Source organism: Drosophila arizonae, chromosome 5 (genome assembly GCF_054131065.1).
Source record: "Drosophila arizonae isolate 15081-1271.41 chromosome 5, UAZ_ARI_1.0, whole genome shotgun sequence".
Classification (NCBI taxonomy): domain Eukaryota; kingdom Metazoa; phylum Arthropoda; class Insecta; order Diptera; family Drosophilidae; genus Drosophila; species Drosophila arizonae.
The window spans coordinates 15,357,595-15,377,393 of record NC_142925.1 but is presented as its reverse complement, the minus strand read 5'-3'; the positions used below and the strand labels follow the sequence as shown (position 1 = coordinate 15,377,393).

At 43.1% G+C, this 19,799-nt stretch overlaps 7 protein-coding genes across 14 annotated transcripts in view; 3 read left to right on the top strand and 4 right to left on the bottom strand.

Moving 5' to 3' along the window:
• Nucleotides 1-13,220, top strand: part of a (arc) — a 53,963-nt gene extending 40,743 nt beyond the window's left edge. For 5 of the 6 annotated variants that reach the window (XM_018009485.2, XM_089470544.1, XM_089470545.1 and 2 more), the window contains exons 4-10: nucleotides 710-1,545; nucleotides 2,721-2,876; nucleotides 9,253-10,768; nucleotides 11,022-12,247; nucleotides 12,332-12,502; nucleotides 12,563-12,680; nucleotides 12,755-13,220. In XM_018009485.2, coding sequence (XP_017864974.2) covers nucleotides 762-1,545; nucleotides 2,721-2,876; nucleotides 9,253-10,768; nucleotides 11,022-12,247; nucleotides 12,332-12,502; nucleotides 12,563-12,680; nucleotides 12,755-12,785 — 4,002 coding nt within the window. In that variant the 5' untranslated portion in view covers nucleotides 710-761 and the 3' untranslated portion in view covers nucleotides 12,786-13,220. The remainder of the gene's footprint in view (nucleotides 1-709; nucleotides 1,546-2,720; nucleotides 2,877-9,252; nucleotides 10,769-11,021; nucleotides 12,248-12,331; nucleotides 12,503-12,562; nucleotides 12,681-12,754) is intronic. The other variant, XM_089470548.1, reaches the window with a different exon arrangement.
• Nucleotides 1-15,131, bottom strand: part of LOC108615186 (tRNA pseudouridine(38/39) synthase) — a 51,440-nt gene extending 36,309 nt beyond the window's left edge. Inside the window, exons 1-6 of one of the 3 annotated variants that reach the window (XR_001915925.2) lie at nucleotides 14,767-15,131; nucleotides 14,622-14,713; nucleotides 14,070-14,564; nucleotides 13,470-14,012; nucleotides 13,256-13,410; nucleotides 3,167-4,185 (exon numbers count right to left, since the gene is read on the bottom strand). Coding sequence is in view for 1 of the 3 variants with exons in the window: in XM_018009527.2 (XP_017865016.1) it covers nucleotides 13,307-13,410; nucleotides 13,470-14,012; nucleotides 14,070-14,564; nucleotides 14,622-14,713; nucleotides 14,767-15,056 (1,524 nt within the window). In the remaining 2 variants the exon portion in view is untranslated. Of the gene's footprint in view, nucleotides 1-3,166; nucleotides 4,186-13,200; nucleotides 13,411-13,469; nucleotides 14,013-14,069; nucleotides 14,565-14,621; nucleotides 14,714-14,766 lie in introns of those variants that run through there. The other 2 variants (XR_016270356.1, XM_018009527.2) reach the window with 2 other exon arrangements.
• On the bottom strand, nucleotides 1,570-2,599 carry LOC108615197 (uncharacterized). Its single transcript, XM_018009539.2, has one exon. The coding sequence runs from the start codon at nucleotides 2,489-2,491 to the stop codon at nucleotides 1,649-1,651; it is 843 nt and encodes a 280-aa protein (XP_017865028.1). The 5' UTR covers nucleotides 2,492-2,599; the 3' UTR covers nucleotides 1,570-1,648.
• Nucleotides 7,519-8,632, bottom strand: LOC108615196 (gamma-soluble NSF attachment protein-like). The gene has a single exon (XM_018009538.2). The coding sequence runs from the start codon at nucleotides 8,558-8,560 to the stop codon at nucleotides 7,643-7,645; it is 918 nt and encodes a 305-aa protein (XP_017865027.1). The 5' UTR covers nucleotides 8,561-8,632; the 3' UTR covers nucleotides 7,519-7,642.
• A 70-nt stretch (nucleotides 15,132-15,201) lies between the features above and the next one.
• On the top strand, nucleotides 15,202-16,428 carry LOC108615195 (uncharacterized). The gene is made up of 3 exons (XM_018009536.2): nucleotides 15,202-15,557; nucleotides 15,619-16,190; nucleotides 16,248-16,428. Exons 1-3 carry the CDS (start codon nucleotides 15,306-15,308, stop codon nucleotides 16,339-16,341), a joined length of 918 nt encoding a protein of 305 aa, XP_017865025.1. The 5' UTR covers nucleotides 15,202-15,305; the 3' UTR covers nucleotides 16,342-16,428.
• Lsm11 (U6 snRNA-associated Sm-like protein LSm11) lies at nucleotides 16,391-17,423 on the bottom strand. The gene has a single exon (XM_018009541.2). The coding sequence runs from the start codon at nucleotides 17,153-17,155 to the stop codon at nucleotides 16,391-16,393; it is 765 nt and encodes a 254-aa protein (XP_017865030.1). The 5' UTR covers nucleotides 17,156-17,423.
• Nucleotides 17,424-17,850: 427 nt separating this feature from the next.
• Nucleotides 17,851-19,755, top strand: LOC108615191 (mitochondrial amidoxime-reducing component 1-like). The gene is made up of 5 exons (XM_018009532.2): nucleotides 17,851-18,087; nucleotides 18,147-18,258; nucleotides 18,325-18,929; nucleotides 19,192-19,478; nucleotides 19,553-19,755. The coding sequence occupies exons 2-5, from the start codon at nucleotides 18,240-18,242 to the stop codon at nucleotides 19,656-19,658; spliced, it is 1,017 nt and encodes a 338-aa protein (XP_017865021.1). The 5' UTR covers nucleotides 17,851-18,087; nucleotides 18,147-18,239; the 3' UTR covers nucleotides 19,659-19,755.
• Nucleotides 19,756-19,799: the final 44 nt, after the last annotated feature.

Below are 19,799 nucleotides of genomic sequence, written 5' to 3'. Positions count from 1 at the left end.
AGTTTCGTGTCGATATTAAACGCCTTCATTGAACTTGAAAAAACTATCGATTATTTTGCAAATTGAACCAGAGCTGCAAGTGCAATACAGTAACGTGCATGAGCTGTAAAACTCTTATACTTGTACTTATACTTATGCAGAAAGACGAAGAAACTGACGAATCGGCAGACAGACAGAGCCGCATCGACAATATGACCTCTTTCTGCCCCTTAATTACACTGAACTTCAATTTGTCATGGGCTCTAAGCACAATTCAATAAATATGTAACGTGTTAAATTTAGCTTTTGTTTAGTTTGTTTGTAATTTCCCAATTAATCATGCCGAGTTATCAATTGCTCAATGGAGTGCAATCGACTGACATTGATAATCTTGCATTAGCTGTATTTCATTAAAACTGGCCCATTAAATACTTTAACCCAAATGGAAAATAGTGAACAAAGCTAAAGAGCAGTTAAAATATTTTGAATGCAAGCTTCAACAACAACCGAAGAGCATTAACACTTTAGATTCACCTACAAAATTCAGCGCAGAAAATTTCGACGGCTCGCAGATTTGTAAATTATGTTAATTATACGCTCCGCTGGGCGAAAAGTGAAAAACTGAAGTGTAAAATGGAAATGGAAATATTCGAAATTGGGTTTTTAGGCCTTAACTAATTTATCTGGACTCGATTGCCAACTAACTAATGCGGCACTCCTATAATTACAGCAAACTGTGACACCAGCAACATCGACAGCAGCAGAGAGCAACAATTCGTAGTATGCGGCTCTTTAAAGCGCGCAAATCAACGGACACTTACAGCACTTTAAGCGCCGCTCAACAGCACCAACAGCAACAGCAGACGAGCAACACCAGCAGCAGCAAGCAATATAACAGCAGCAACAGCAACAGCAATCGGGCAACAATATGCAGCAACAGATTCAGCAAGAGCATTGCCAGCAGCACAGCAATATCCTCATCGTTGCCTGATCTGCACGATAAGTCGCCCGTCATGATACTCAGTTGCACAACGCTAACAAGCAATGGTGCTGCTGCCACGGCGACAGTGACAGCAGCAGCGGCAACAACAGTTGCTGCCGCAACAGCAACAGCAACTACGAATGGCAGCAATAATGCGCAGCCTCTACGCACGGCCACGCCCACATGTTTGTTAAGTGGACGCCAGACGCCATCCGGGCTATCAATGCTCTCCTTGCAGGAGTCGAATACACTGCACAGGCAGCAGCAACATCAACAGCAGCAACAGCAACAGCAGCAACCAACAATTTTTGTGCCCAATAAATTGAGCAACAATGCCAGCGCAGCTAACTTTCTGCTCAGCTACTCAAGCAACAGCAACATTAACAGCATCCAGCAACAGCAGCAACAACATCAACAGCAGCAGCAGCAGCACCAACAACAGCAGCAACACTATCAGCAATATGTGGCACAGCGTCTGCATCCTGCAGCCTCCAACGGCTGCCTATATGACAAGTCGAACCTAAATGGTTCATCTGGCTGCAATTCGAATAGCAACAGCATCAACATCTCTCTGACCGCCAATGGTAAGTGAAACAGAAACGAAGAGCTACATTTTTATATATGCCATGCTATATTAGAAGTGCCATTTCACAGATGATATCTGACTAGCAGCTGACACAATCCTAGCTACACCCCATAAAACCTCTGCAGAAGGCTTGGCAGTCCGCTGCAATCGTTGAGCTGCCAATGGCAATCCTTTTCCACATCCTTTGCTTCAGCCCCAGCAACTTCTTTATAATAGCCCGATCCCAGGCGACTGCAATAGTTGCTGGAATTGCTGTTGGGCTCACGCTGCATTAGGTAGACTCCGGACTCCAACTGCTGCAACATATTGAAGTACCAAACGTCTTGGGCGTCGCATAGATTCTCCAGGCGCAGCCAGCCATGTGACGATGGCTCCGTCCCCAACGCCAGCTGCCACATGCAGCAACGGCTACTGGCGCCCAGCTGCAGTGCCCCAGCTGTCATTAGATACATCAGATCCCTGTCGTGCGCCAAGCAGAGCCAACGACTACGCACCAGGATCTGCAATGCTTTTGGCAAGCTCTGCAACATATTCTGCAATTGGCTGCTATTCCACTCCGGGTCCGTTTGCAGTCGACGCAAGTTCAACGCGAAATCCAGCAGCAACATGTTGTCGTTGTCAAAGCGATGGCTGCGTCGCAGCTGCCAATAGAGACTGAGCCATAGGCGACGCTTCAATGGGCTATGAATGCCGCTATTGTTGCTCAGCAGCTGCTGCAGTTCCTCCAGCTCCAGTTGCGATTTCTCCAAGAAGTTGAAATTCCCGGCAAAACGTTGCTGCTCCTCCTCGCTGAGGTGCCGACACCTGTCATCGAATTGGTCATTCGAGACTTTTAGCGGCTGCTTCAGCATTTCGGGCAAATTATAGCCCAAACTGTGTTGCCATTGCGTCCAGAATATGGCCCAGTAGAGCAGCCAGATTTTCAGACCGGATCGCCCAGCCATCTCCGGCAAACTGTTAGACACTCTCGCTTCGCTTTAAATTTATACATTACTTCGGTAATATTGCTTATCATTATATTTTTGATTCATACTTTCCGCTGATATCAGCCGAAAGTATATGATTAACTTCCTTATTCGATTAACGGGGGAATGCACTTTTCCTAAAAACCAACATATATGTATGTGTATATGTTTGAATGCTTAATAATGGTTTTACTTTTTATTTTTCAAGGACATATGCCCGACTACAAGCTGGTGACGGCCGTGCCAGTCGTTGTCCTGGATGATGAGCAGAAATTGGTAGCGACAGCTGCGGACACAAATAGCGATGCTGGCAGCAGCATAAGCACAGGCAGCGCCACCTCCTTGGCCAGCACCACGCGAAATGGTGAGTAACGCCCCCCACTGGACCCCGACCCGAACCCAAGACTAGAAGCAAACAAGCGACCGAAATAGACGACAAGCCCCAAAGCCTTAAATGCGCTGAAATTGATTTTTAAATGCTGCCACCCTAGTGGAATGGCATCTTTATCTATATTTATGATGCCTTTTATATGGACGCATGCCGACAGCTTACCGTGTCCCATCTCTAATAAATAACAGAGTCTCTTCCCCTTCCCGCTCGCTCTCTTTCACACTCTATTAGGGACTTATGTATATAAATAAGACTGCGATAGTAAGTGTCTAACTTTATATTGCTATTTAATTGGTGCTCCAACAAAAAAGCGTGTGAAAACAGCTGATATCTTAACAGTCGTATATCAATATAAATCAATTATATTTTTGAATTATACGGAAATTGTTAACTAAAGATAGCAAAGAAAAGAAAGCAAGGCAAAATAGGAACACACACGCGCACATACACATATAAATACGCACACATATCTACGTAGACAATACAGCAGTTCTTTACAGCTTACAAAACTCACCCTACATTCACGTATGCTAATTAGGTCATCTCGCTCTAACTTACGTAATGATTAGCATGCATATGTACATGTATGCGTAAGTATAAGAGCAGATTGCAGCCAATCAGACAGTTCCTTTAAAAATAACAAAGTCTTTGCGGAACTAGTTCAGTTATTTGCAGCCAGTTCAATGGGCATTCAACATACAATATACAATATAAAATCAATTTGACTCAGTTCGAGTTATTTGGTTCGCTGAATGAAAAGATTTCCGCATGTGTCAACGCATCATCAAGCACTCGCGATTGTCATCGATACTCGAAAGTGGGCATGGTGTGTGTTTATGTATAAAGGTATAAAGCACGCCCTGAAATACCGTATTGACCCGATTTCGGTCCGCACAGTGGACAATTCGGCCAAAAAGCGTGGCACAAACATAACTCAGACAGCAAACTTTAACCCCATTCACTTCAAACCCATTCTTTCGTATACTTTTTACACTCTGTAGACAGGCCCAGGCTCCACTGTACGTAATGCGATCCAAAGCGCACGGGGGCTGCCTCTGGGTAGGTCTGGGATGGTACTTTTATGGTCTGGACTGTGGTTTCGGTTAGGGGCCCTAAATCCCATAAGCGACCAAGTGTGACAAAGCGTGGCATTATGTGATCCATTTGACTGATGATTCGCAATGCAAGACTCCGTATGTGACATGCACTGAAACGTTGCGGTTTGTTTGCCATGAAGAGTGGATGATATAACTGATTGGATTTGCAGCCATACGGGAACAAACTGCGAAAGAATTAGGAAAATAAAAGACCCTTATGTTAGAGATTGTAAGGCATTAGTATAAAGGAGAAATACGCAATATAGAGTTCTTTAAATTCAGTAAATACTGGAACAAATATAGATATGGACTTCAGTTAGGCTTCTCTTCCCATTAACTGTGAGTAAAACAAATGCGCTTCGTGAAAAGTGCAGCTGTTAGATTCAAGCTACTGAACAAAATTACACTGGCCAACAAGTTTAATAACCATGTCATGGGAAATATACGATCAGAAGCATTTGCATAATGTGGTTGAGTCGTCGGGCCGAATCGAAAGCCGACTCAGAGCCAGAACGAGCCGGGCTTGGGATGAAGACAAGAGCAAGAGTGAAGCGAGGCAATAACAAATATTCAAAATGAGGCAAAAACGGCAACCAAAATGCACGCGGCATACAATAATATCTCACGTACGCGCTTCAATTCTTCGATCTAGATCGTCGCATAACGGAGAAGGCGCTGAATTTGAAAGGTGGAAGGGGCAAGGAGATGGAGAAGAAGAAGGGGGCAAGTAGAGAGGGGAATGCGAAGCGAATGCCTTCGACTGGAGCTGAGAGATCGATAATCGGGCAGCGAAATAAATCAAGTCGAGGTAGAAACATGTAATAAGCGATAATCCAGTATAAATGCGCATGCGTGCAATTCAGATGGAATAGTTTCGTTGGAGATGAAGATGAAGATGAAGATGAAGATGGAATTCAGCGCGGATTCGAAATTATAGCATTTAGGTGTTCTTTTTTTTTCTCCTTTGTTTTTTTTTTTTGCCGATTGTTGTCGACAGCTGGGCGAGAAGCGTTCTTGAGCTATGGCGCTTATTGATTTCTCATGCTGCCGTTGCTGTGGTTGCTTTGGAAATCTGAGATCGGGCCAATTATGGCCACAATTTAGGCCCTACAGAAAGCCATTTACAGCTATTGATGTGGCGTCTCTGACCTTGGGGCGCCAATAATTAGAATCAATTAAGATTGGCATTAGAATGACGCACAGCAGCTGGCAAAGCGGAGGCTGCGGCGTAATGAACTTACAGCTAAATTGCCTCTGACACGCAATCCAATGGCAAGTGGCATGGCAAATGGCCAACAACATGAATGCATTGTGACAACGACAGCTAGAGCTGAGCTTTGTTCGTAATTAAGTGGTTGAAAATGCCAGCACTAAGCGATAGGGGTTATCGAACTATACGTTTGTGTCTATCGAGCCATTGTTATTTTTGCTATCGCTCCGGTCGCATCCTTAAAATTGTTGAGGTGAGCAGCTATAAAAAATGCTGGTAAATTGTAAGAAAAAGTATAAATTCATGATTAACAAAATTATATACATATAAGTTATAGAGAGAATTGGCATACACAATAGAAGAAGCTGCCATCGGCAAATGCTCTCTATTTAGCCATTCTTTTATATTTTACAGCCATTTAATATATGTATATAAAAATGGCATGATTTTTGTGTGCATATCTATAATATTATAATAGTATATACATTCCTGATCAATATTAGCCACACACTCCATCCAGAACCTCTCCGCCCATCCGTCAGTTAGATCAGCATTCCAGGGTATCTACTAGTCGTGCACCACAGACGAATGCACTCCAACTTGTCTTTTTCCTCAATTCCCATTCCCCATTTCCCCAGCTCTTGATGCCAGGCTACAGAGAGTTGCAACAAAGCCGGCTTAGAGCTGGCGGGCACTTGACACCGTCTTAAAAGATAAGTGGGTGTAGAATTTGTGGCATGTGGCCGGCGGTCGTTTTTGATACAGTGATGAGTTGAGCTGAGTGTGTGCCGCGTGGCAGAGGCTGTCATATAATTGATGCCCGGACCATTTGCTATTATTGTTTAACACCCATCCTCCTCGATTCGCCAGCAACTCTGATTGGCAAACGGCTTCGCGTGTTGAAATTTTAATCAAATGCAAATGGACAGAGCCGTCGGCCGTCGAGCGTCGAGCGTCGAGCGTCGGCCGACAGAAGAGAACAGAATTGCGGAACAAAGTCGGTCAGGCCTGGGTGGAGCTGTTACTGACTACACACAGATAGGCTGCAGTTGTTTCAACTGTCAACCCGAATCGAGGCTGTGCGCGCCCACACATTTGGCCCGCAGCTGGGCTGAGGCTATTAAACATCTTTGGCACGAGTCAGAGTCGGAGGAAGAGGAAGAGGCCGGTGCAGATGCCATTGCCGATGCCAATGCCAATGTCGATGCCGATGCCGATGCAGAGTCCGAGCCATGAACTGAACGCTCCTTCGATGGGCACAAAGCGCACTTAATGTCATAGATGAAAATAGTTTTCCAAATTTTATTGAGTCCATAAGATGTTAGCGATGCTCGACGCGGAACAAGAGATTTGCTTCAGCTGTTTCTCATGATCACCTTTTATACTAATTGTTGGCGTAACTTCATATGCCTATCTGTCTCTCCCTCTCTTTCTATCTCTCTCTCTCTTCAGCTCTCCTTATCACTGCATTTGTTATAGAAATATGGGACAAACGCATAAATTTGTTTATAAACGAATCTTGCAATACAACTAGAAACTCCACCCATTAATGGTTTTTTAAGTGTTTGTCTATCGTTAAGCCAGATCGTTAAAAGTTACGACCATTTTACATATCCTAAAGGATTTTGATTGAGTTGCATGTAAAGCACGAAAAATCAAATGATTGAGAAATGTCATAGATAAACAGTAGAAGAAGACATTTATTAGCTTTATTAAAGCTCCAGGTAAAAGACAAAATATTATAATTTATTCCTCTCCTATGTATATACACAAAAAAGCTATCTGCAAAGCTTTTAATATAGTTCATATACAACTTTTACACAATCTGCTAAATTCCAAATTTGATCAAGCTATGTTGATTACCAAAAAAGAAACTCAGCTTAATTATCAGTTGATGTTACCAAAAATGATTTTATAATACTATATGACCATAAAATATTCTATATATATGTATGCATAAATAAACAAAAACAACTAAATTCGCTCTGGCCTCTTCCTTTATGTACAAGCATTTATACCAAGATAGGCCATCGATATCTTATACATTCGATGTCTCATACTTTATCTATATATAAACTCTTATGCTCCTGCGAATAAAAAAAAATTCTGAATGTATAAGTGAGCACAATGTCTTATACACAATTATATATGCTTTGTATATACAGCCTGAACTCTTATACCAATTAATTGCCTATACATCGAATACACAAACCCTTTTGAAAAGCATGACCTATAGTCTTATAAAAATATAAGAGGCAGTTCGATCACTATAAAGTAATACAAATGAATATAAATAGTATCCATTAAATATGAGCAAGAAAACTTTAAATATTATTTTATTAGGCAATATATTATGATAACGATTAATTTGTAAATTGCATTAATTGAATAATTTGTTGGTTAGCAGTTAAATAACAATTATGGACGAGCGTTCAACACAACCCATCGCCATCCTCCTCTTCAAGTTCTCTGGTACTGTTCGCTTCATTGGCGCCACCAGATTTCTTCTCCACTTCGAGACCCTTGGGCAATGGAATGTTCTTGGCTAGAATGGCATATTCCACGTCCATGTGTCGGATGAATGGCGATGCCAACATTTTAGCTGCCAGCTCGCCGTCCTCCTCGTCGAAGGCTTGCAGCAGAGTCTGCAGCGTGGAGACTTCTTCAGCCTCACAGCAAGTGCCCCATTCCTTGAAGGATTTTTCGGCCTCCACGGAGTCTCCCAATGCCAATTGCACTAAGACAAGCGCCACAACCAAACGGCCAATCTGCCCATATGATTCAGTTTGCTGATAGAATCCGATTTCTTTCTTAAGCGCCTTTGTCGCCTCTTCGTATCGCTGCAGCTTCACCAAGATTCTTGACACTTTCGAAGAGTATTCGGATGCCTGCCGTGTTGAGTCCTCAATCATAATGACCTCCACTGCATGCTGATAGAAACGCAAAGCCATCTCTGGATACTTTTGCTCTGTCAACTTGGCCGCTTTGTCCAAGGCGGAGGCGGCAGCTTCTGGTGAACCATGTTGTTGATACAAGCTACATGCCTTGTTGGCATATTCCTCAACATCTGTCAGTTTGTCCAGATCTTTGCAAATCAAAATTATCTGCTCGTATGATTTTGCAGCGTGGAACCAGGATTTGTTGTTTTTGTAGCACTCAATAGCCTTCAACAAACACTCCTTGCTTTTGTCGAACGATTTCGCAATGCGATACGCAGTTGCCGCTTTCGCGTACTCATCGGCAGCGCTGTCATAGTCAGGTACCCATTTCAGTAGCGATGTTTTTAAACTTTTTTCAGCTGCTTGCACTAATTGCTCAGCCTCAGCAATTTTTTTCGCAGCCACAGACATGTTTTTAGCTTGCGAAAAATCAATTGTTGTTTACGTATGCAGTGTGACTGTAGGCATAGTATCCGAAAAAAATGACAATAGATAAAAAATACTAAAACAAAACATATTGCCCATACAATATATCGATATATTTTAGCGATAGTTGAGCTTTTAAATCGCGCGCATGTGACACATTTAAACGTGAAACGAGTAACTTGAATGCTTTCATTTCTACTTGAATATTTTCATTTTTATTTTAAATAAATAGCGCAGAAAATGCAGCAAAAGGTGAAACTTGATGGTTACCACTACAATTTGCATGTGCAGTCTATCATTGAATTTGCGGTTACTGCAAGCTGCCACAATCAACACGTTCCCCAAGCCGACCTTTGTTGTGGTTTGCTCGGCTGCACACACATGTGTGTGTGTGTAAGCTGATGCCTTTCACAAGCACGTGACAGGCTATCAACCACAAAGGAAAAGCAGGCTTAAGGAACAGACAAGGTCCACGCTTGTTTCTCTCTCTCCCCATCTCTCTCTCACTCTATCTCTCCCTCTTTCTTAAGATGTATGCAGATTTGTGATTTGTGTGACTCTGGCGGCTGTCAGCGGCGGCAAATGCCCCAGAGGTGTTAAGATTTATTGAAGCATTGTAATTAATTTAGAAATCACTTTCTGATTGAGTTCTTCTCCTATGCCTTTTCCCTTTACAGTGTTCACCTGGGGCAAGCGCATGAGCCGCAAACTGGATTTGCTGAAGCGCAGTGAATCCCCCGCCGCCGCCCACAAATCGCACACAGATCTGCGCAGCTTGTTTCACTCGCCAACGCACAAGTCTAGCAATTCAAAGACATCAGCAACGCCTACTGGAGCTTATCAAAGCAGTACGCTTAAAAAGTGCAAGTCGGGACCAATTGAAACGATCAAGCAGCGTCATCAGCATCAACAGCAACAACAGCAACATCAGCAGCAACAGCAGCAACATTTCCAGGATTCGAGCACCCAGAGCCAGAGCGCACAATCAACGCCGACGCATCAGTATCAACATGGACCAGTGACACGCCCACAGAAGGCATTGAAGAATTTCTTTCATCGCATTGGATCCACAGGCATGCTGAATCATCGTTCGCACAATCTGCTGAAAGCTTCCGAAGCATCGCAGCAATCAACACCAACTAGCCAAACGCTCTATCGCAGCAGCTCCACCAGCCAATTGTCCAGCTGCTCCTACATCAAATGCGATGATCCCACCGAAGGCTTAAATCTGCAAAGCCAACAGCAGCAGCGACAACACTTACTGCAGCAGCAGCAACAGCGCGCGCCACGCATTTCCAATCTCAAGTCGAGCAGTTGCGACGATATTGCCAAGGTGAGCAGCTGCCTTATCACCAGCAATAGCAGCAGTAGCAATGGCAGCGACAGTGTGGGCGTAGGCGGATGTGGGCTGGCAAGCAATGGAGCTAACAGCAGCAGCAACGGCAGCAGCAGCAGCAGTCAGCAGGATGCCAGCCGTCGGAATGCCTTTCCCTATGCATTTTTGCGCTCACGACTTTCGGTGCTGCCCGAGGAAAATGGTGGCTCTGTGCTGTTGAAGCATCAGCAACAACAGCAGCAGCAGCAGCAGCAGCAACAACAGCAGCAACAGCAGCAACAACAACATCAACAATATCAACGGGATGCAGTTGCGGCTCATGGTGGATCGCCGTTGCCGCAGCGTCACTCGCCGGACCAACAGATGGCGAACGTGTCGCGCAATGATAGCATCACGTCCAAGGACTGGGAACCACTTTACCAAAGATTAAGTAGTTGTCTAAGTTCAAATGAGTCGGGCTATGATAGCGATGGTGGCGGCGGCCTCGCTGGTGCTCGTCTGTGCAATAATCTTAGCATCTCGGCCGGAGATACAGAATCTATTGCCTCGGGTACACTTAAGCGCAATTCGCTTATCTCGCTCAGCTCCTCGGAGGGCGTCGGCATGGGCATGGGCCTGGGCTCAGGCTCCTCTGTGCGCAACAGCATTTGTAGTGCACCCGTCTCCTTGGGCGGCTATAACTACGACTATGAAACGGAGACAATCCGACGCCGTTTCCGACAACTGAAGTTGGAGCGAAAATGCCAAGAGGATTACATTGGGCTTGTCCTGTCGCCAAAAATGGTTGTCACCAACAACAATGAACAGCAATATCGATATTTGATTGTTGAGCTGGAACCATACGGCATGGCGCAAAAGTAAGTATCGATTAAATAGCCGATAAAATATGAGGAAGTCAATAATGAAGCAGAGCCAGTGCTGCCTATTAGGCGGGTTAAAATATTATCCATACGCCTCATTTCCAATTTGTGTTTGTTTTTTAATATATTACGCAAACATTAATACTAATTTAAATTCAAATATATATACTACGCAACGTATTTGAAAACAAACTAATTAATCCCAAAAAAGAATCAAGAGTTTAACGTGCCCATCTCTTTCCTCCCATAGGGACGGACGCCTGCGCCTTGGCGACGAGATTGTCAATGTGAATGGCAAGCATTTGCGTGGAATCCAATCGTTTGGCGAGGTGCAGCGCCTGCTCAGCTGCTTTGTGGAGAATTGCATTGATCTGGTCATAGCACACGATGAGATAGCCACTGTAACTGATTTCTATACCAAAATACGCATTGATGGCATGAGTGCGCAGCGTCAGCGGCTCAGCTATGCCCAGCGGACAGACAGCCTGAGCAGCCTGCAGAGCCTGCAGCTGAATGTGGATCAGGAGCAGGAGCGGGTGCGGGCACAGGAGAAAACCGAACTCGATGAAGATCAGTGCGATGCACGTTCGCTGGCCAGCGTCAGTACGCTACCCACGCCCATGCCATTGATGCAGCATCGACGCAGCTCAACGCCCCGACACTCGCTGGATGTGAGTGCGTCGGAGTACGAGCTGTTGCGACGTAGAGCGCGCAGCTCCTCAGGTCAGCGTAGCTTGGCTCTAACACCAACACCGCTATTTAACCAACAACCAACCAATGACACCTCCTCCATATCAACAACCAATCTTAACACCAATAACAACGACTCGTACACACCAGTGTATACGAATCGGGCAGCCAGCGTCTGTGTGGCTTCCTCGCTGGCGGATGATGAGAAATGGCGGCTGCTGGCACGCAAGCGCTGCTCCGAAGGTGCTGCACTGTCCACCGACCCAGGCGCCGGCGTGGGCTCAGGCTCAGGCTCAGGCTCCAGCCAGCAGTTTGGTCAGCGTACGCACTATGCTCGCAATTCCATTAATTTAACCAATTCACATTATCGCTCGCTGAGATTTGCGCATTCGCGTCTCAGCTCATCGCGTCTCAGCTTATTCATGCAGACGCCATCAACAGCAGCGGGAGCTACAACCACTGACAGTCCAACAACTACAACAACTGATCTCACTAATAATACGCAACAACAGCCACAACAACCACAACAACCCCAACAACAACAGCAACAACACCATTCATTATATATCAAGCACTCGCCAAAAAACGTTTCACTGTTTGCGCCTAATCCATTTATACCACCCTCATCCTCATCGTCATCAACAGCAGCAGCAACAGCAGCTGTAAACAGCTCCTTGGCTCCACCAGCTGCTTCGCTAATGCATCATCGTCCATCGCTGCCAGTGGCGAAGCTAACGATACGCGATGAGGAAATGGCAGAAGTCATTCGCGCCTCAATGTGTGAGGGTGAGCTTAACACGAATAACACAATAAACAATTATCGAAGCATTCGACTTACTAAGCAATTGTTCTAATTTATATGTTGTTCAGGCAACGGACGCTGCACCCAAAAGACAATTACGTTCTTCAAAGGACCTGGTCTAAAATCTTTGGGCTTCAGCATTGTGGGCGGACGAGACTCACCCAAAGGCAATATGGGAATATTCGTTAAAACTGTCTTTCCCTCTGGCCAAGCTGCCGATGATGGCACTCTGCAAGCGGGTGAGTGGCGGAAGAAGTATTTCAATTTGTTCTCCGATGCTCAAACAGCTTCCATTACAGGCGATGAGATTGTGGAAATCAATGGACTCTCTGTGCAGGGCATGAGTCATGCTGAGACAATTGGACTATTCAAAAATGTGCGTGAGGGCACAATTGTGCTCAAGATCTTGAGAAGAAAGTAAGTACGAGCGGGGGCAGAGAATGAGAGAAAAGAGAAATTGAATACACATATTAACATCTCTTTCATTGCAGACTACAAAAAGCAAAGTCCATGGGCACATAAAAGAAGAATATAAATATATATATATATATACGAGTATATATACTTATACATTCATAAATCCAATCTTCATATCGACTGTATGTGTTATCATTTGTTAATACCTGAGCAGCAGGACATCATTTGTGTAACCCATCCATGAATGTATATAGACCAATTAAATGTAATATTAGTTACCCTGCCTTCATATATGTACCTTTAACTACATACATAGATAATATATGTATGTCACTAGATTTATATACAAATACCTATACAAAGCGATTTGTATGAAACAGCACACATTCAAACCTAATTTAATTGCAAGCTATACTTGAAGTAATTTAATGGAATATTAATTAAATTTTAAATTATATACATAATCTAAGCTAAGCATCCAAAATGTTGTACAATTTTTCGAAAATAAAAATGCCTACAATAAAATGCGTACCTATTGTACATTTGTGATATTTTTATTTAAATTATTTGCTTACCCAGCAAATCTAAGCACCACAACGAAATCACACCAAGCTGTAGTAAATTCATTAATACTCAGCAGTTTCACTTTTACTCGTCTCAGTCGTTGTGTCGCTTTTTACAAGCAGTCGTTGCTTTTTCACAAAATGGTCAATGCGATTCTCCAGGCTCTCTAAAAAACAGATTGGGTAAATGTAGATCAGATATATTATTAAACAAACAAATACTAACCACATCGTTTGCGCTGCAGCAATGGTTGATACTGGCGCGGCTTGGCCGCATCCTGCAGCAGCATGGCCTGTGCTTGAATCTGCGGTGTTTTGAAGTTCTGCTCAAGGAGTGCCTCCAATTGCACTAAGACATTGCGTATCATGGTGCACTTGACACTGAACTGCGTCCACTCACTCTGCACGTTCTCGATCAGCTTCTGTAGATTCTCCTCACTGTAAACCCAATTGGTTAGATCACTTTGGCTTTCGCTTTCGCTTTCCACAATCGCAATCTGCGACAAATTTGCAATTTCGTCATCCGCAGCTGGAGGGTTCGATTGACGCGTGCTGTGCGATCGAAATTCACAATGGAATAGATTCAGTGGTAGCCCAATAGCAGGCGTATACTGGGGCTTACAAGGATTGCTGCCCACATCGAGTAATTTAGTGATTATTGATGGCTGCTCGTGCTTTTGTCCAACTAGCAGCAGCACAGCCATGATGCATCGTATTTGATGCCATAGGAAAGCATTTGCTTTTATCTCCAGATAATACATAATATAGCCTGTTGAAGAAGTTCAAGTTAACTAAACTGTAACATATAGATTATATATATTCTTACCTGAGACATGCTCTAACTGGCTTTCTGTATTGCCACATGGCCTTATCTCTGCGTGCTGCAAATTACGCATGTAATTCGTAACGCCATTATGCACATCCATTTTACAAAAATTCCTAAAGTCTCCATGGCAGACGAGTAACTGACAGGCCTGCTGCATTGAGTCAATGTCCAGATCGCCCTTGGGAAAATAGTAGCGATAGGTGCGTGAAATACAATCAAATCGGGCGCTGTACTCGGGATTTCGCAACGGCATCCAGGATACGCATTGAATATTTTTGGGCAGCACCCGATTTAACAGACTGCAATAATCTATTTCAGTACTTAGCGACTCTGGCTCCATTTGAGTATCGGGTGAGTGCTTGCTACGCAAATTAATTGATATCACTTGGCAGAAGGCGCTCACTTCCTTGTCAGTGCGACCGCATCGATGGTAGTTGGAAGTAGCACGGGATTCGATGAGACAGGTGCGTTCCAAGGCACGAAACAAATATCCTTCTGCAAGAAATACTTAACCTATTAGTCGTTGATTTTATAGAAATCAAACAAACTTACCAATCGTATCAGCGGAGTCCTCCTGACAAGCAAACCCCTGATAATCCCAGCCAAAATACGTTATTTTCATCAAAACATGCCTCTGGTGCGCACTGAAATCAAATCGATATAAATAAGAACAATTAAATATAGAGAGCTTACTAACCTGGCCCAGTTAAACTTACGTTGTTTATCTTTGTTTTTAGGTACATCTTTGACGGTTTCTGAAACAACTTTATTTGGTAACTCATCTCCGTCAGCCCCGCGCAATACATCAGCATATTCAGAATTGTTTTTGTCCGCCTCGGACAGTTTCTTTTGTAAAAGATTTTTCAGCTGAAAATTGTACGCCTCCAGCTGCACAATTTTGTCAATCAATTCTGTTTTGCTTAACTGGGCCAACTCTTCGCGAGATTGGCCCTTCACACGTTTATTTATAATTATTTTCTTGTTCATTTCACATATAAACAAATGCAACACGTGCCGCTGCTCACTAGCTTTTTAAGATAGTGAGTATCGGAATTTATATCGAAAATACTCGATACATCGGGAAAAAGAATTGTATTTTTCGATTAAACGCTTTTTAGAGATATCTATCGATATGTTCCGATGGGGTAATACAATATCGAATGCGTTTAGCCTCACTACAGCAACTGCAATTATTTTTATGATTTTTACAAGAAATCTAAAATAACCACTCTTAATATGCTCGACGGATGGTACTGTCGGTCTTTGGCAAATCAAAAGACCACATCTACTAAGACAGAAAAGGAGCATCTTGAAAGTGATGAAGAAGCACATACAAAAGAATCAACAATGCGTGGGACAGCTGCCTCAGCAGCCGCAGGAGCAGCAACTGCAGCATCTAGTTCGACGTCGACTGGCACAGCAAATGAAAATATAGATTATAAAGAGCGCTATAGAAACTTAAAGCGAAAACTAAAGTTTCTCATCTATGTAAGTAGTAATAGGTGTTTGTAGACATATTCATTTAATTTCCGTATTTCTGTATTGACAGGAAAACGAATATTTTCAAGACTTGCTACACACAAATCAAAGACGTTTATTAAAAGTGTCGCGCGACCGATCGTTCTTGATCGATCGCCTCTTGATATATGAGAAGCCTGCCAAAGATTCTAGTGACAGTGATGTCACTGATAGCTCCAATTCAGATACGGAGCAACCGACTTCAACGGTTGCCCAGGCGCAACCGAACTTTGACCAATCGAAGGAGCCTGCAGCTATGCGACGCAAGCACAAGGAAAAGCCTGCTGTTAATGTGCTTGCTCCCACAGGTCAGCCACCTACCGTTGGCGGGGCAACTCGAGGACGTAGACGTAAAATTCTGACCGGCGGTCACGCTCAACAGCCACCAGCAAAGAAACTGCTGACGGCCACGGCAACTGTCTCGCCGTCTGTCCAACAGCATCAGCAGATAGCCACAAAGGACGGCTCTGGCAATCTGAGTACAGCAGAAATAGCGCGACAGCTGCAAGAACGTCGACCAACTCCCATTGAATTTATGAGTCCCGAATGCGCCTCCGCCACTGTGCCGGTTACGATGCTCAGCGATGAAAGCCCATCAAAAATGTACGGAAAATTATTTATGAAATGAGCTCTATTAAAATGTTCTTGTTTTACTTGCAGCTATCCCAACGAAAGCTTGCAGCATCTCATGGAGGACGACTCGCCGTCTCACGTCGCTGCCGAGGAATGTGTGCCCATGGTATACACAAACTAATGTATTATTATTAAAAAACATACAAATTGCAAATGAATAATTTGAAATTTTACTCCTTTGACTTGCTAATAAATGTAATTAAAGCTATGTTTTCTCCGCGAATCATCACTTGGGGTAGTTCACGCCGCAGCTGTACGTTCTTACGATTTAAGCTTTTCCCGTGAACTTCAGGCAATGTGATTCCCAATCGTCGAAGTCGATCGACGCATTCCTCTGTTGCATCTGCTGCTGTGCCACAAATGTCTTGCTTGCCAAATTTATATTTGCGACGCTGCCACACCTCAACAGCGTTCTTTAACAATATGTTCCACTGCTTGTCGAAGGCGACAAGATCACCCTCGATACGGCCACCAATGGCGTGCTCCTTTCGTAGGTAAACCCGCAGACGCGTTGTATCCTGCTTCTCCTCGCCGGGCAAATACTTTTGCAGACATGCCAAGGGGCCTTCCGCACTGGCCATATGCGTGAACAGATTCCGGTGATATTTTCCTTTCACCACTCCTTCCACGGGCATTTGATGCGGCTGGAAACGTCGTTCACTCAACGCATCCACATTCGAGGTTGAGTTAAAGGGATTTTTGTTGTTTGTTGCCTTCGGTTGCTCATTGTTTTTGGGTCGTTTATTCAACTGCCAGACGCCAACCTTTACAAGTGCACTTTCAAATGCGGCAAGATTTTGATATAGGACTTTTGGCGCCCTATTTGTAACCTTGAAGTCGGCTGTATATAGCGCACGCAGGGAATTGAATCGCTCACTGCCCACATCCAGCTCCTCTGCATTGTTACCATCCACTTCATTTTTTGTATCGGACATGTTTACTATCTTACTGTAAACAACAAAAATAAGAGTGATATTCCCTCTCTTATACTCCTATAGAAATTTGAATGCAATTATTCGATTATGATTTGAATGACCATCACGAAAAAGTATTATAATCGTTTGCATGTGTGTGTATAATGTATGTATGTATATAAGCATACTGGCTTGTATACAAACCAGTGTTGACAGCTTAGCCTATTTCAGGCTAGATTTATCCTTTTAAAAGTGGTGAAGCATATTAATAATAGACACATTGAAAATGAGTATGCGATGCAATAGGCCATATAATAATTATAAATATTAATATGTACATAAACTACTTATCACATTAACTTTTAGCAATATGAAACATACATATATATTCTTAAGAAGCGTAATAATGTAATCCGATTTTACTTTGCGTGAATGTTTGTCTATATTGTTCGTATGTTCGCTGTTCACAGAAGAGCGCTGCATAAGAAGAGCGAGGAGCGCAGAAGAAGATCATTTAAGTTCTCCATATGTATGCAGCAGGATTCATTTGGTATTTATATTTAGAGAAAGTTTATATTGGCAGAGAGTGTTCCCATTGGTCACTTTAAGCTCAGTTTCAACGACCCCTACCTAGAGTCAGGCTCAACATTTGAGTGCGTCGTAGTGGTTGAGTGAAAGTCGACCTACATAAAGGGCTGCAGCTGCAGCATTTCTTCAGTCACCCAGGTCTGGTGGTGGTCAGTCGTGCAGTGCAGCGAAGTGAAGTGTGATCCTTAAGCTAAGCTAAAGACTTAAAACAAATACTTAGAGGAAATACTTATGACTATACAGACAACAACAGCAAATCCATATCGTATATTAGAATAGCTGCTCTGCATTGAGAGGGTATCTCCTTATCGGGCACTCTCACCTCTTACTTTCAATCGTGCATATGCATGAAAACAATACCATATGTACGTAGAAACATACAAACTTAGAAAGCTCTAATTATCTTTGGTTTCTGTTGTTCCAGCTCTTCTTAGAGCTTTTGGAAACTTTCTCAATCTAGCGAGAAGCCAAATGTTTAGCAAATGCGTCTTTCAACTAATAACTATACGGACATAAAATGAATCAAAATATATCATGTAAGTTAGAATATTAAAAATATACATATGTATATGTATTTATATTTGTATATAATAAATCCACAGTGAACGGCTATGGGCTTTCCAATAAACTGTTGATCGGCATGGGCGTCAGCCTGATAGCTGTAGGAGGCGCCGGCTACCTGGTTTATCGACACTTGCATCGCGATGTGATGCCATCGAAATGGAGACGAGTAGGGAAATTGCAACGGGTGAATGTGTTCCCAGTCAAGTCGTGTGCTCCATTGGAGGTTGACCCCCAGCAGGAATACGATTGTGACGTGCTTGGCATTGGCATTGGAAATGTGCGGGATCGAAAATTCATGTTAGTCAATGATAATAATGAAATGATAACCGCCAGAGGTTATCCGCACATGGTTAAAATTCAGCCAAAGGCGCTGCCTAATGGGTTGGTGTTCAGTGCACCTGGAATGCCCGACTTGGAACTGGATTTCAAGCAACTGAAAACACTTTCTGAAGATGTACACACCTCCGTTTTTGGCGTGGCAATAGACGTAATGCTGTGCGGCAGCCGCTTTGACAAATGGTTTTCACAGTTTATTCTTAAAAAGGATTTCGGCGTGAAACTAGTTTACTATCCATATGCAGGACCAGTTCGCAAGACTTGTCCAGATCTGAAACATATGCCTTATATAAGACAGCAAGATTCTGTAAGTAAATTATTTTCTGATCGAGTATTTCTTAACTTGTAGGAATACTCAAAAGCTTAGGTCATATATTATTGATATTATCTATAAATTATTGAGTCTCTGCTAATCAAGTCAACCTATTTAAACAATGTTGGAAGGTTGGAATCCAAAATGTTATACCACTCTCTATACTAGGAGCTATTATAAAGGACTAGCACCGATGTTTATTTCATGAAGCCAATACATGTAAATATAGACAATATAAATTACAAATCCATTTCAGGGCACACTCAATGATGCAACCAGCTATATGCTCATGAATTTAGCTTCAGTAGATGATTTAAATACTCGATTGAAGACTCCGGTGAATCCGTTGCAATTCCGTGGAAACTTTGAACTGAAAATGGATGTCGATGAGCCATACAGTGAGGATCACTGGCAGTGGATTCGCATTGGCAACGATGCCGTTTTTCGTATAGTTGCACCTTGCACCAGGTGCATCTTGCCAAATATTAATGTTCAAACGGCTGAGCGGAATGCCGATGGTGAGCCGCTAAAAACACTGCGCAGGTAGGTGGAGGTCACACAGAGGAGACTGTATATGATACTATATTCATTTTATACCTAACATTTGTTATTCACAGCTATCGACTGTTCAACTACTCGTCTCCAGCGTTGGGTGTGCACATGGGTCTACGGCATCCAGGAAACGTCAAGGTTAATGATGTTATTTACGTAGAAGACAAGTGATATTGAAGCTCTTTTACTTTTATAAACATTCTGCATAAATTCATTTAAATCATGTACATATAATAAAAGTAAATAATTCGTTTATTTTCGAAGAATATTATTCATTCTATTCATTCATCCGCTACTTTATCTAAGCAATTG